The following is a 12,438-nucleotide window of genomic DNA, read 5'->3' on the forward strand; positions in this document are numbered from 1 at the left end:
ATCATTAATCAGTTCGGTTCATGGACACCAGAAGTCAAATAAAGTAGGAAAACATGCTAACTTTAGCTTACCAAGTCCTCATTTGTTGGGCTGCTGAATGACGCATTTAAGAACGACGTAATTTTCTCACAACGCTGTACTCGCTCCAACAATAACGCCTCCTGTGAGTGATTGAACAGCTCAGATTTTTTTTGTGGTCGATTAATAAAGTTAAAAAAAAAAAAAAAAGTTAAATCGAATTGAGGTCGTTAATCGATGACGTCAGACTTATTTTTCCCGGCACAGTAAAGCGTCGCCAACAGCAGTTTTGGGCATTATCGCCACCTACAGGACTGGAGTGTAACAATATTTCAGGTTTAAGCGCGTAGTCAGTGACGTCACTTTATTTTTGTTGTTTTAAAAGTGTTATTTCCCAATGTGTGTGATGTGTAATCTCGTAGTAAAGGAAGACAAGAAGTGAAGCTTTTCCAGCAAAATGTTTTTGGTTCACATCCTGTCAGGATGCACCTCGTGGATTTACGGGGACAAAGTGCACATCATCGCTTCCACTTTTCCATGACATGTTGTCCTCCATTCACGTGGAAAAAAAGAGTACTTTTCTCATTCATATTATTTTGTTTTCTTTTTTTTGGGGGGGGGGTGTACATTTTGATTATGAGGACAAAATAAGAGCATCTGGGAGAAAAAGGCTCTTTGCCAACTAGGTGACTGTTTTTTTTTTGTTTCCCTCCCTCCAAGGGAATCATTGAAATGTCATCACTTGCCACGCGTGCACACACACACACGCACACCTGTCAGGTTACGGACCAACACAACACAACACAACACGACACGACTTGGGGCCACTGAAAGCAACCTACATTCGACAACAACAACAAAAAAGGAGCAGGAGTGGAGGAGATAGGCAGCGGCCTATCACGAGGGCGTCTCCCCCAAGAGTGGACGGGCCTGGAGAACACACACGCCTTTGTTGAGGCCCTGTGTGAAAAAGCGCTGAGCCAAGCACAACCTCAATACAGCCCACCAGTTTTTTTCTCCCTCAGGACACACACACACACACACGCGCGCACACACACACACACACACACACACGCACCCCCACACACACACATACAAATGCATACTTGTGTGCATTTAGCAGTGATCTCATGGGACGAGGCTTTCTCTTCAGCTGCAGGCCGAGACTCACAGGAGCTTCATTGTGGGGTCCAAAGCTCACTTTGCGGATATGTTAGCATTGTGCGATGAGCCGTGAAGCTATTAAAATCCCTGCAAAGTGAAAATAAATGTCGTGTAAATTTGTCACGCCAAGGAAAAGAGTGTTGCGAACTTAAAATCACCAAGGAAATACAATCATGAATAATCAAGTTGTTCTCTGCGCTTTTGAACACTAAGGGCGTGTCTGTTGAACACGTTGAAACCACGCCCCTCTCAATTGTCAATCAAATACGAGTGTTACACCCTGGAAAAATGAAAGGGAACAATAAGGGCACTCTAAAAGGGCCACAGTTTACACTGGCAGTGAGGATGGACTTATTTTTTGTATTTTTTTTTTTCTTTCTCAACGTGATGCGCGCACTTATGGCAGACAATGAGGCACTCTAAAGCAAGTATGCCAGCAGCAGTATTTTTCTGGGGGAAAAAAAATATTACAGTAACAAGTTCAAACAAGAAAAAACACAGAGACTCAACGTTCAGTTGTCCATAAAGTTTTAATAAAAAAAAAACAAAACAAAACAAAACAGCAAAAAGTACCCATTGAACAACAGAAGAAATGAAGAGATTGTAAGATTTCGCAGAGCCAAGCTCTTATGTACAGCGTATTGCACTAGAAAACAAAATCCCAACCGACGTCCTCTTCCCGGAGCGAGACGACACGCCAGCCGACGCTTCAAGGGAACAACAAACTGCTACATCTGGACTGGGCCTCGCAAAAAATAAAAATAAAATGTCGGACACTGTGAAATCATTGAGACCACTTTGGAACGCCCACCCAAAAAAAAAAAACAAGCCAGAAAAAAACTTTAAAAAAAAAAAAATAAAGCTCCACTGTTCAGTTCATGTATGGACAGAGATCACATGATCTTTCCCACTCCATTAAATTACATTCATGAAACCCTTTAAGATACGGATTGTTTTTTTTCTTCTTCTTATAATCAGGAATGTCAGACATGCATTTTTTTTTTACTCCATTTACATCGATTGAAAAAAAGCCCTTGAACTGAGAGTGACACAGTAGACTTATCCAAAAATTGTTTTCATATATTTAAAAAAAAAAAGCCACAACATTGAAAGAAGCCTTTGTAGAAAAAACCAAAAGAGCATCCGACTGGTTCCGTTTGCTCTTTTTCGGTTAGAAAAATTGAAAAACCCTCAATACAAATTGTGTCAAATTCTGATCTGACTTGTATAAAATAACAAAAAAAAACAAAACAAAATCACAGCACTTGACAGCAGTTTTGATGCACTCCTTCTCCCGTCGTGGTATTAAAAGAAGACACTAAAGGCTCAACTTAAAGAAGAGTATGTGATAATACTGGGCACCGGTGGTGACTCATTCCTCCTCGTCCAGCGTGTTACAAAAAAAAAAAAAAAAAATACAAAATAATAATAATTCAAAAAAATGAGAGTAGGAAGTTCCGCACGGAAGTAGAAAAAACAACAACAACATTTGTTTGTTTGTTTGTACAGTGCATGTTGAGAGCAAACAGTCAAAAAGTGTGGCGCAAAAAAGTCGCCCCGTGCCTCGTGGGCGAGCGCGCCGCCGCCAATCCGACGGCGGCGGCGGCGACGCTGGCGGTTGTGTTCCTCACAAGGCACGTTTTCGTACATTTTGATTGTCCGTTGAGTTGCCGCGACCAGGCACATGGCTTTAGTTTGGGGCTGGGGGGCGAGGGGGGTGGGGGGCATCCTGCGACACAGGGGGCCCAAAACTTTGACACGGCTCCAATTTCATAACATTTCGACTTTGATTCTCATTTTTTTTCCTCACACTATTTGAAAATAAATCAAAAGTGTGAGAGGTGGGTCGAAAAAGAGCCAATTTTTTTTTTTATGTAATACAGTTGTAATAACCTTTTGTTACTGTTTTTTTAATTGAAAAAAAATGAACCCATATTAAGACAACAAAAAGTCAAATTATTAAAAGTTACAATTACAGCAATAAAGTTGTAATATTCTAAATTTAAAAGAAAACGAGGAACATTTTTTGAAAACCAAAATGTACACTCAAAATCAGGGGAACATTTTTGAATTTTATGAGAATGGAGTCGCATTATTGCAAGAACAAGATAAAAAAAAACATCAAATCGTGATAAGAGAATGAAGTCGAAATATTACCATAAAGAAGTGGTCTCAGTGACCAATTTTATAAAGCCCGGTGAGGAATTTCTAAAAAGAAATTGGAAAAGGGCGCCCGGATGGGTTGCCCATCCCCCGCTTGAGTCCCGCCTGGCCACACTGGCCCCGCCTCCGGCGCACGGCTCAATGCACATCAACCACGACAAGTACGACTGTACAACAACACCCAGCTAGCGTTTGGACGCTAGCAAATATACACCGAAAAATAAATAAGGAAATAAATTAACAAAATGAAGTTCGTAAGCTAGGCTAACGGGGAAGAGAGCGTGAAGTCCGAATTGGCTCAGCGTTCGGTGTTTGCAGGAAACAAACGGCGCGGATGTCGGTGGACGAAACGTAAAAGGTTTCGTGTATCCGACATAAAAAAAAAAAAAAAAAGCAACAGGAGAAATATAAAGCAAAAAAAAATATATATAAAAATGTATCAGTGTCTTTGAACGTTCAACAGGAGAGCGAAAGAATACATCCAACTTGTTGCGTCGATTAGGGATGGGCACTGACGACCACATTTCCTTGAGAATAGCATCAACTTTTTTTCTTTGTTCCCTTTCAGCAGTTGCGGTACGACAAGAAACGCCTTTTCCGGGAACTAATGTTAAATAAAGCTGCTTCCTTGTCTCCCCCCCCAAAAATTGGATTAATAATACAAATCTGGACGAAAACGAAAAAATGCTCAAATTTGGAAGTGTTGCGTCGAGACAATCATTTTAGCCAAATTGTATAATTGAAATCATGAAATAATTACAAGTGGCCACTGAAGAGCCAAAACAGGGAAAGTTTGACGCAAACAGTAGATGGCTAAAACATTTCTGGAGCTGCAGTCGTCCAAAAAAATCCAGCAGTGGACGTAGCCCAACTTGGCTAGTTGCGAGGTAGTGTGCGCGAATCCTCAACAACGGGTTATCATGCCCATCCTTAGTCGTCAAATCGGCTCACCGACTGTACAAAAAAAAAAATCTGCCGCAACGCCAGCGGTGTGAAAGAAATCGCTCGAATTGTCGTATAACAAACTGCGTGACGTGAACTCAAAACAGCGATCAGGAGAATATCGGATAAAACGAGGTCCACATTTACCGATTAATCGGCGTCTTTTGAGCATTTTTTTGCAATTAAAGTAACCATTGCCTGATTGTCAGACGTTTCTGAGCGATTATCCTGAGCGATTATCCTGTGGTGTTGAGCGCGATTTGTCCTTTCCCGATCGGCAACAATCGTAAAGTTGGACGCTGTTTACGAAGTTTGCAAATCGGTTCGGGCGACAATCGTAGTTTGCAACCGTAATCTAGCATTAGCATAAATGCTAATAGTTTCTTCTTCTTCGACTATTATGCTATATTTTTCAGCAGTTCAGATGCGCCTCTCGCAGGGCAGTCGTGGTACTACCGTTGTCAAAGTCGGTCATCGGTATGCGTGTGCCCCGTTTCAAGCGATGTCGGTTTTTGTTTTCGGAATATTGCTCATCGCCCCCCCCCAAAAAAAAAGATTGTCCCGAGAAGTTTGGGAAGCAAAAGCGTCCCGGTGGTCTTGATTGTTTCCATGTTTCCCTGACTGCGCGCTCGCCCACTCGCAAAATGTCCGCCTCGACGTCGTAAACGCAAACGGAACTTCAAGTAGGCGGACGGCGGACGACAGCAGTGATGAGCCGAGTGTGGAAAAGAGTCCAAAAAGAGAAGCCGAGGGCTTGGATGTGAGGAGTAAAGCAAAAAAATAAAAAATAAAAATCAAAAACAACAAGTGTGGCGGCGTGTTTTTTTCCCCGTCCACACTTTTTGTCGCGTTCCTCGATGCAGTGGTGGGACAGAAATCGTAAGGCATTCCCGGGGGCCGATGATGAGAGTTCACTTCCGAGAACAAAAATGAAAAGAGCTGTACAAAATAGGTCATCTAACAAGTCGTATTTCCAAAATATCTCTTCAAACTCAATGGCTTCTTCTTGAACAAGAAAAAAGGGGATGAGGGGAAATATGAGGGGTGAAAAAACAAACAAAAAAAAAAAAAATGCCATCAGCCTCCGACCAGCGGCGACCAGAGTTTTCTTTTTTTTTTTCTTCCTCCTGTATCTCTTCTTCACAAAAAAAAGCAAAAATCAGAAACCCGTGTTCCATCTTACAGTGCCATCTCGAAAAAGTCTGGTCCCGTGACAGTGAGGAGAGAAACAAAGTGGTCGGGACTCGGATTGGGTCGGGGGTCAACGGAGGCTGAGGGCGGAAGAGGGCCCTTCATCTGTGCTCTCCCCTCAGTCGAGGGACGGGAGGCGGCCTCGGGAAGAGGAAGCCAAACAGGGCCATGGTGAGGCGCATCCAGGCGGGCAGGTTTTGTCGCTGGTGCCTCAGGAACTGTGAGGAGACAAAAAAAAAATTGGGGGGTTAAAAAAAAAAAAACGGTTTTGCCTGGAAAAACAAATGATGTGTCATGTTTGCGTTCTCCGATGTGCGCTGGAACCAGTTGCTCTGGTTCCTTGACGTTGCGAAAACGCTGGCAACCTCACTTTTCTACGAAATTCACTCCCAAATTTTTGTACAGACAGTTGTGATGCATTTTCATCTAAAGCGTTTTACAAAACCAGTATAAAGAGTTGAATGCAATCTGTGCGCATCCCGTCTAAAGTCAGAATTTTCAGAGTTTCTGGAAGGTTTAATGAAGCAAATTTTCAAAGACTCCCCCCCAAGACGATTCTCTTCCTCGTTTTCGAACAACATGTTTGCCGGGCCGCAGACGACACCAAGGAGGCTCCGGTCGCCGCCTGGCTTTTTTTTTTTTTTTGACTGCTCTGCTCTCACTCGGCTCCAAATGTTGCACCCCGGTTGCGTAAGCGAGCGCTCTCTTCGCTTGCGAACATCAAGCAGCCCGCTACGGGCTATTTGACGCACGAGCCGAGTTGAGCCGGCGCTTCTTAAATGGAACATTAATTGTCCTTAATTGCCTCGATTCGACTCCGCTGAGCTTATTTAAACAATCGTCACCAAAAGCTCATCGTAGTCGAAATCAGGGGTGTCCAAAGTAGGGCCCGGGGGCCATTTGTGGCCCGTTGCAGCAAGTCGCTATCGAGGATTTTTTTATCGTCCTCGATCTACAGCAGAAATACTTTTAGATAATAAAAACAAAAAAAAAAATCAAACACAAACTGAAAAAAAACCGCAAACCCCCAAGTTGATCGTGCGCGCGGGAAGAGCCCGTTAGCGAGGCCCGCTGCAGCCGAGCGAGACAACGCGAGCTCTTAACTGCGGCGGCGTGGACGCGCGCGCTCGAAGAGGCAGGACAAGTGAGCGATTGTCGAAGCGCGGGTCGTCGTCATCTTGCTGACCGCGTCCATGAGCCGGAGGTTATTTTTAGATGGTCGCAGAAAAACTCACAAAGAAAGACGATCGAGCTTTGCTTTCTCAACCTTTGTCTCCATTTTTCTCCAAACAAGCCCCCCCCCCCTTCTTTTTGGGCGTAACCACGCCTTGTTGTCAACGGGACAGATAAGAGACACTTATTAACCAACTTTCTGATCAAGTGACTCACTTATCTGGGGCCGACATGGATTCAGAACATCTCCGCCCCATCATTAGTGTAAACACAGATACAATCGAGGTTTATGCGCAGCCAGGTCCGGTTTGTGGCAATGTCGCCACAGAACAGCGTGCCTCTTTGTAAGTAAGGAATGCCCTCGTGAAACCGTATTACTGGTATCAATCCAACGTCAATTATTGTAAATAAGTTTGATTGACATTCATGGTGAGTGGGCCTAAGAATGACACTTGTGGAACACCACCCTTTTTTTTTTTTAAGTGTAGAACGTGGAAGACTCATATTTAAATAAAAAGCGTATGGCTGTTTACTGGCTTACCACATCGATGTGATCCTGCTGAAACTTGTCTCCGATTTCCCGCAGTTTCTGCCCGATTTGCGTCTCCACGCTCACCGCCGCCTCCTGCTGGCCGGGCCTCTCCGCCATCCTGTCGTCCTCCTCCCGCCGCCGCCTCTCTTGGTCTGCCGCGGCGGTTCGCCTCGCTCCCCGGTCCTCCAGGGGCTCAAAGCGCGCGGGGAAGTGCCAGCGCAAGGCGGCGTTGCCTAGGAAGGAAGCATCGGGCGGTTTACTCAAACATTTCAAAATATAAATGTTGGCTAAATAAAAGCAGTTTGTTTGTTTTTTGTGATTTTTTTTTTTTTTTTTTGTATTTCACACTTCAGTGTTGTTTTTCTTTATTAAAAACATCAAACTTGTTTTGGGACGTGTCATCAACGGGAAAATGTATTCAATTACAAGTAAATTGCGTTGTGGAAATTCTTAGTCACAGAACAAATATCGTATTCGTACTGCACGATGCTTTCCGGAACAGGTTTTTCCAAATCCTTTTGTGGATGGCAAACAATCGACCTCACTTGAGGACAACGAGTCTCGCACAAGAAAAGAGGGAGAGAAAAACATCTCATTAACGCCTCGGTGAACTTGCTTTCTTTCCGCGGGCGATGTCACCGAGTTTACCCGTTGCCTCCAGCACGTCTTTCTGCATTCATGCCCCTCCATGGGAATTTTGAGTTTTTTTTTTCTTTTTCTTTCCTTCATGTCATGTGCTTAATGCCTCCTTGTGTGTGTGCGTGAAATTGGGACGCAGCCAAGGGTATGACATCCATTACTGGTTTAGATTACGGCGAGCGACAGGGCGAACGATGGCCAGACAACCTGAAACAATGGCGTCCGCGCCGTGACGCTGAGTCAACAAACAAAACGCGCAGCCGCCGCCGCTCGCAACGCAATTCACTTAGGGTGATGTCACACAGATTTGATTAGCAGGTCGTAAAACAATACAGAAGTTCAACGAGTGGATTTATTTGTGTGGTTAAGTGCACCTTTGTGTATACGCTACATGCATCCACGCCAGGCGCACTTTCATTACATGACACAAAGGCAATTAACGGATGGAAAGAGGCAGGTCATCAAGTCCACAACCTTTTTTTTTTTATTTACGCAATATTTGTCAAAATTGGATTATTTGTGAATTGAGTGTAAGTCTTAAAAAAAAGTATCTCATTGGAAAGAATGAAATATAAAATCCAGGGTTAAATGCTCATGTTCATGTCATATTTATTAACGGTTAAAGCATTTTTTTTTTTCGGGGAAAAAAAAACCTAATAATTTTATTTGACATTCTTAACTGTAAAATATATATATATTTTTTTAATTTTATTTGACATTTTTAACTGTCAAATAATTTTGTGTTTTTTTTTTTTATTTATTTTATTTGACATTCTTAATTGTCATACAAGTGTGGAAAGAAACAAAATAAATAAACAAAACTCTCTTGTATGCCAAATGGGACGGAATAAAAGTGGAATCGCCAAAACAATTTTGAAACGTGCCGAGAAAAAAAAACGCACACCTGAGTTCATTTTAATCCATTTAAAACGCCATAATTAGGTTCAATTGCAAATATTTGCCAAGAAAATCCTTCACTTTGTCTGCATGAGGCGGGTGGCCAGTTATAACTGATCAATTGTCCAATGATAAAAAAAAAAATAATTATAATAATTCAAAAATAAATAAATAAATCTAATAACAAATAGATAAATAAATAAATAAATTTAAAAAATGCAAAAAAAAAAATATATATATATATATATTTTAAAAAAAAATTTTTTTCTTACGATAGTCCGCTCAATGGTGTTTAACTTTCCAGCAGTCGCCCCTTCTTACCGTGAAAGGGCACGCGATGCTGCATTTGCAAGCCGCACGCCAGTGCGCCGATGCTGTTGTTGTTGTCGTGGACGCGCGGGACGAGCGCAAGTGCGCCGGGGGTCCGGCGAGATTGGATCCTTGTGGCTCGCTCTTCGTACTTGAGGTCCCTGCAAGGTGTTCCCCAGGGCTGCGAGGTGGGCCGCGATGTGTCCTCCTCCTCATCGTCCATCGGACGCCTCAGCGGGAAGCTCCCTGCGGACGAGGCGACACGGCGCGGGAACGTTAACCAAGTGTGACAAAGCTTTTTCCAAAGCGTGTTACGAGTGTGATTTGTTTTGAGGGGAAACAGAAAAAAGGAAATGAAAACTATCGCGTGTTATCAGCGGAAACTTTGGCCCGCCGGCAGATGGAAAATGATCTCAGTGTGTCAACAATAAATGGTAATAAATCATTAGTCACCGTAATGCCTGCTAAGAGGCTTACGCTTCTGTGAGGTAACTCTAAAACACAAACAAGAAGGCACGCGGCTTAGCGTGGATTCATATCTTGCTCATCCCCTTTTCCCGACGCTGCCGTCCGTGTCGAGGAATGTATGGAAAGACCCTGCGTGGGCGGATGCGGTGGGTGGCCAGAAGCGGGCAGATTTCGCACGCCGAGCGACGTGCCAAGCGGCCATTTCAGCGCCAGCCAAAACATCCACACAGGTGCCCTTTTTTTTTTTTTTTTTGCTCTCTTTGCAGAGGAAGCGCACAATTCCGAGGGTGGGCAACCCGGAAGCGAGGTTGACTAAGACACCGGCGGCCATTTTGTGGGGCTGTCCTGGTTGCTCAGAACAAAATGAACATATTGAGACCACTTGACAAGACCACCGCCTTATCTTGCAAATCACCACCCACGTTCTCCATATGAGCGGTTTTATGAAACTTTTTCGTTCCCAAAGTCCCAAATTGAAAAGTCGTGCAGTCTTCATTGCAAATGAGAATCTGTCCTGACCTGGATTCTTTTTTTTTTTTTCAATCTAGATATGGTACAGTTCACCAAACAAGAAGTTAACTTATTTTTTTCCGTACACACATTTCCCAATTTCACGCCCACATTTTTTTTTTTAAATGAAAGTCTGATCCTGAAAGGGATTATTTCAATTTCAAACTTCCCACAAATGACCCAGCAACTCTTCACGGTCTGCCGTAAGAAGACGCACCTGAGCGCAGACTGGATTAGCTTCCTCATGCATGCGGCAGCTGCAAGACAACAACAACAACAACAGCAAGCCTCGTTTCCCCTCGACTCGCTCCGCCTCGCACTCACCGACGGGCCGCTCGCGGGTTGGCAGGCGTACAAAACGGCAGCGGGTGCGGGTGAAACCAAAGTTGTGCCGTGTGAGTCACGCCGCTGCCGCCGCAGCCGTTTCATAAGCGAGATAATGACTCTCACTCCATAAATGTGCAAGCGTTTCTCGTTCCTCTCTGGCAACGCGCCGCCATCTACCCACAATGTCTTTATCTGGCACTATTTGTTTTCTGTTTTTTTTTCTTTGGTCTTGTGTCTCTTTTTGTTGTGCAAGTGCAGACAAACGGGGCTCGGCTGACCGATAAAGACGGAGGCTGCTGAAACTGGATACACTGCTATTATGTTGGAAACGAGAGCGGCCGGTGTACTCATCGCTGTTGACCATATCAAGTCAAAGAACGAACAGCAATGACTGATTATGCATGTTCAAGAAGCTGCTTATTGCAGGACCAATCCGTGACGCTAATCAAGCCAAGAGTGCATCCAGAAAGTTTGACACACACCAACCCGATGCTGAACGCAATCTGGATGTCCCATGGTGTCAGACGCATAATGAGCATCATCACAACTCACAAGCTTGGCCATGCATGCCCCCCACAAGGGGCCGGGGGGGGGCTTAGTGGGGGGTGCAGGCCTGCCAGCCACCACAAAGATGAAGCATCGAGTGTCTCCCTCTGCTGCTCCATCTGCGCACTGGGCTCTCCTCCATGCACGCTTCAAGCCCCGCTGCATAAAACAACAGGAGGACACATAACACTGATCACATAACGAGTGATCGGAGTCTGCGTTGAGGACGGCTGACGTGACCACATTTGTGCAGCCTAATAGACGATCACGATTCATCCATGCACTTTATTGGTCAGGTTGAAGTGGTTCATAAGTGGGCACCGGAGCTCTACCGGTCGTACGCGGAGTCTTAAGCCGCGTTCAGGGAGCCCCAGCCGGGGTTGAGCGTCGCCCCCCCCCCCCTCCAATAAAGACTCTTAACAACATATTTTCTACTCTATTACGGTTTAAATACAAATACCAAACATGGTGAACGAAAAATAATCAAGCAGGTCGGACTCATTAGCGACTGGAAAACAACTTTAAGCATGTCTCGCCATTTTGATACTTTTTCGTTACGTTCCCCGAATAGTTACATGGACGAAAAAAAAATACAAATATGTCCAACTATTAAAAACTAGCTCGCATCAAAGTGTCCTCACGGGACTACAAACTAGACGAAAGGTGATAAATGACACTTGACAACTTTTAAATGACAAAAACAAGAAGGGGGTGATAAGGGGTGCGTGGGGGGGTTTTGGTCGACGTGACCCGGCAAAATTAAAAGTCATTAATTTGCAATAAAACCACAAGATTATTTCAAAAGCCCACTAAAGCTCTCAATGACTCCGGGTGAGTCCACCTCGGTCCCCCTGCCGAGTCTTTGCCCGGGCATGCCCACCAGCCTTGCCGTTCCCAGACGAGCAAACGAGAAAGTGGAGATAAAAACAAACAACAACAAAAAAACTCACCCCCAATAAAATCGCTTTTCGTTCCAATGGGTGCTATCTTGACAAATCGGCTTGGGTTTTTTTTTCGTCCCCCGAACAGACTCGCGTTAGATCCGAAGCTCGCTTTCGGTGCGTTTGACGAGAGGCAGTGTGCGGTTCGTGTTTTGCCCGAGTCTCGTGGAGACTCCGCCCGCCTTGCTTGGAAAGCACACCCCTTCCAGCTTATGGAGGGTGGAGGGAGGGAGGAAAATAGAGGGGACGGGGGGGGGGGCGGGGCGAGGGCAGTGTTTTCGAAAAACACATCATACATGATCAGCACCCTCAGATAGATTCTTTCCTTTCGTTTCGTGCCTTTTAAGGGAATTATACAACGCGGAAATAACGTGCTTTTTGACCTGCAAAAAAATAGTCATCTTAGCTAAATTATTCCCAAAAAATCATGTGCAACAAAAACCACTCGGTAATATCTGTATTACTGTACGCAAGTGGCAGTTGTATGAGGATGAATGGTTACCCAAACATCTATGCTAAATTACATTAGCCCACAAGTGGTCATTCGCATTATATGTTAGCATGAAGCTAATGGCCTGGCATAAGGGGCAATTATGTTTTGATTGATGATTTTGGTGT

The 12,438-nt window shown here is 44.3% G+C and overlaps 1 protein-coding gene across 1 annotated transcript; it reads right to left on the reverse strand.

Annotated features, from left to right (window-relative positions):
- Window positions 1-1,693: 1,693 nt before the first annotated feature.
- Window positions 1,694-11,926, reverse strand: bmf2 (BCL2 modifying factor 2). The gene is made up of 4 exons (XM_088286431.1): window positions 11,830-11,926; window positions 9,041-9,274; window positions 7,193-7,416; window positions 1,694-5,696 (listed from the first exon to the last, which is right to left on the reverse strand). The coding sequence occupies exons 2-4, from the start codon at window positions 9,249-9,251 to the stop codon at window positions 5,580-5,582; spliced, it is 552 nt and encodes a 183-aa protein (XP_088142557.1). The 5' UTR covers window positions 9,252-9,274; window positions 11,830-11,926; the 3' UTR covers window positions 1,694-5,579.
- Between the last annotated feature and the right edge of the window lie 512 nt (window positions 11,927-12,438).

This window comes from Idiotropiscis lumnitzeri, chromosome 21, assembly GCF_059441095.1.
Source record: "Idiotropiscis lumnitzeri isolate Australia: NSW breed Sydney's pygmy pipehorse chromosome 21, RoL_Ilum_1.0, whole genome shotgun sequence".
Lineage (NCBI taxonomy): Eukaryota > Metazoa > Chordata > Actinopteri > Syngnathiformes > Syngnathidae > Idiotropiscis > Idiotropiscis lumnitzeri.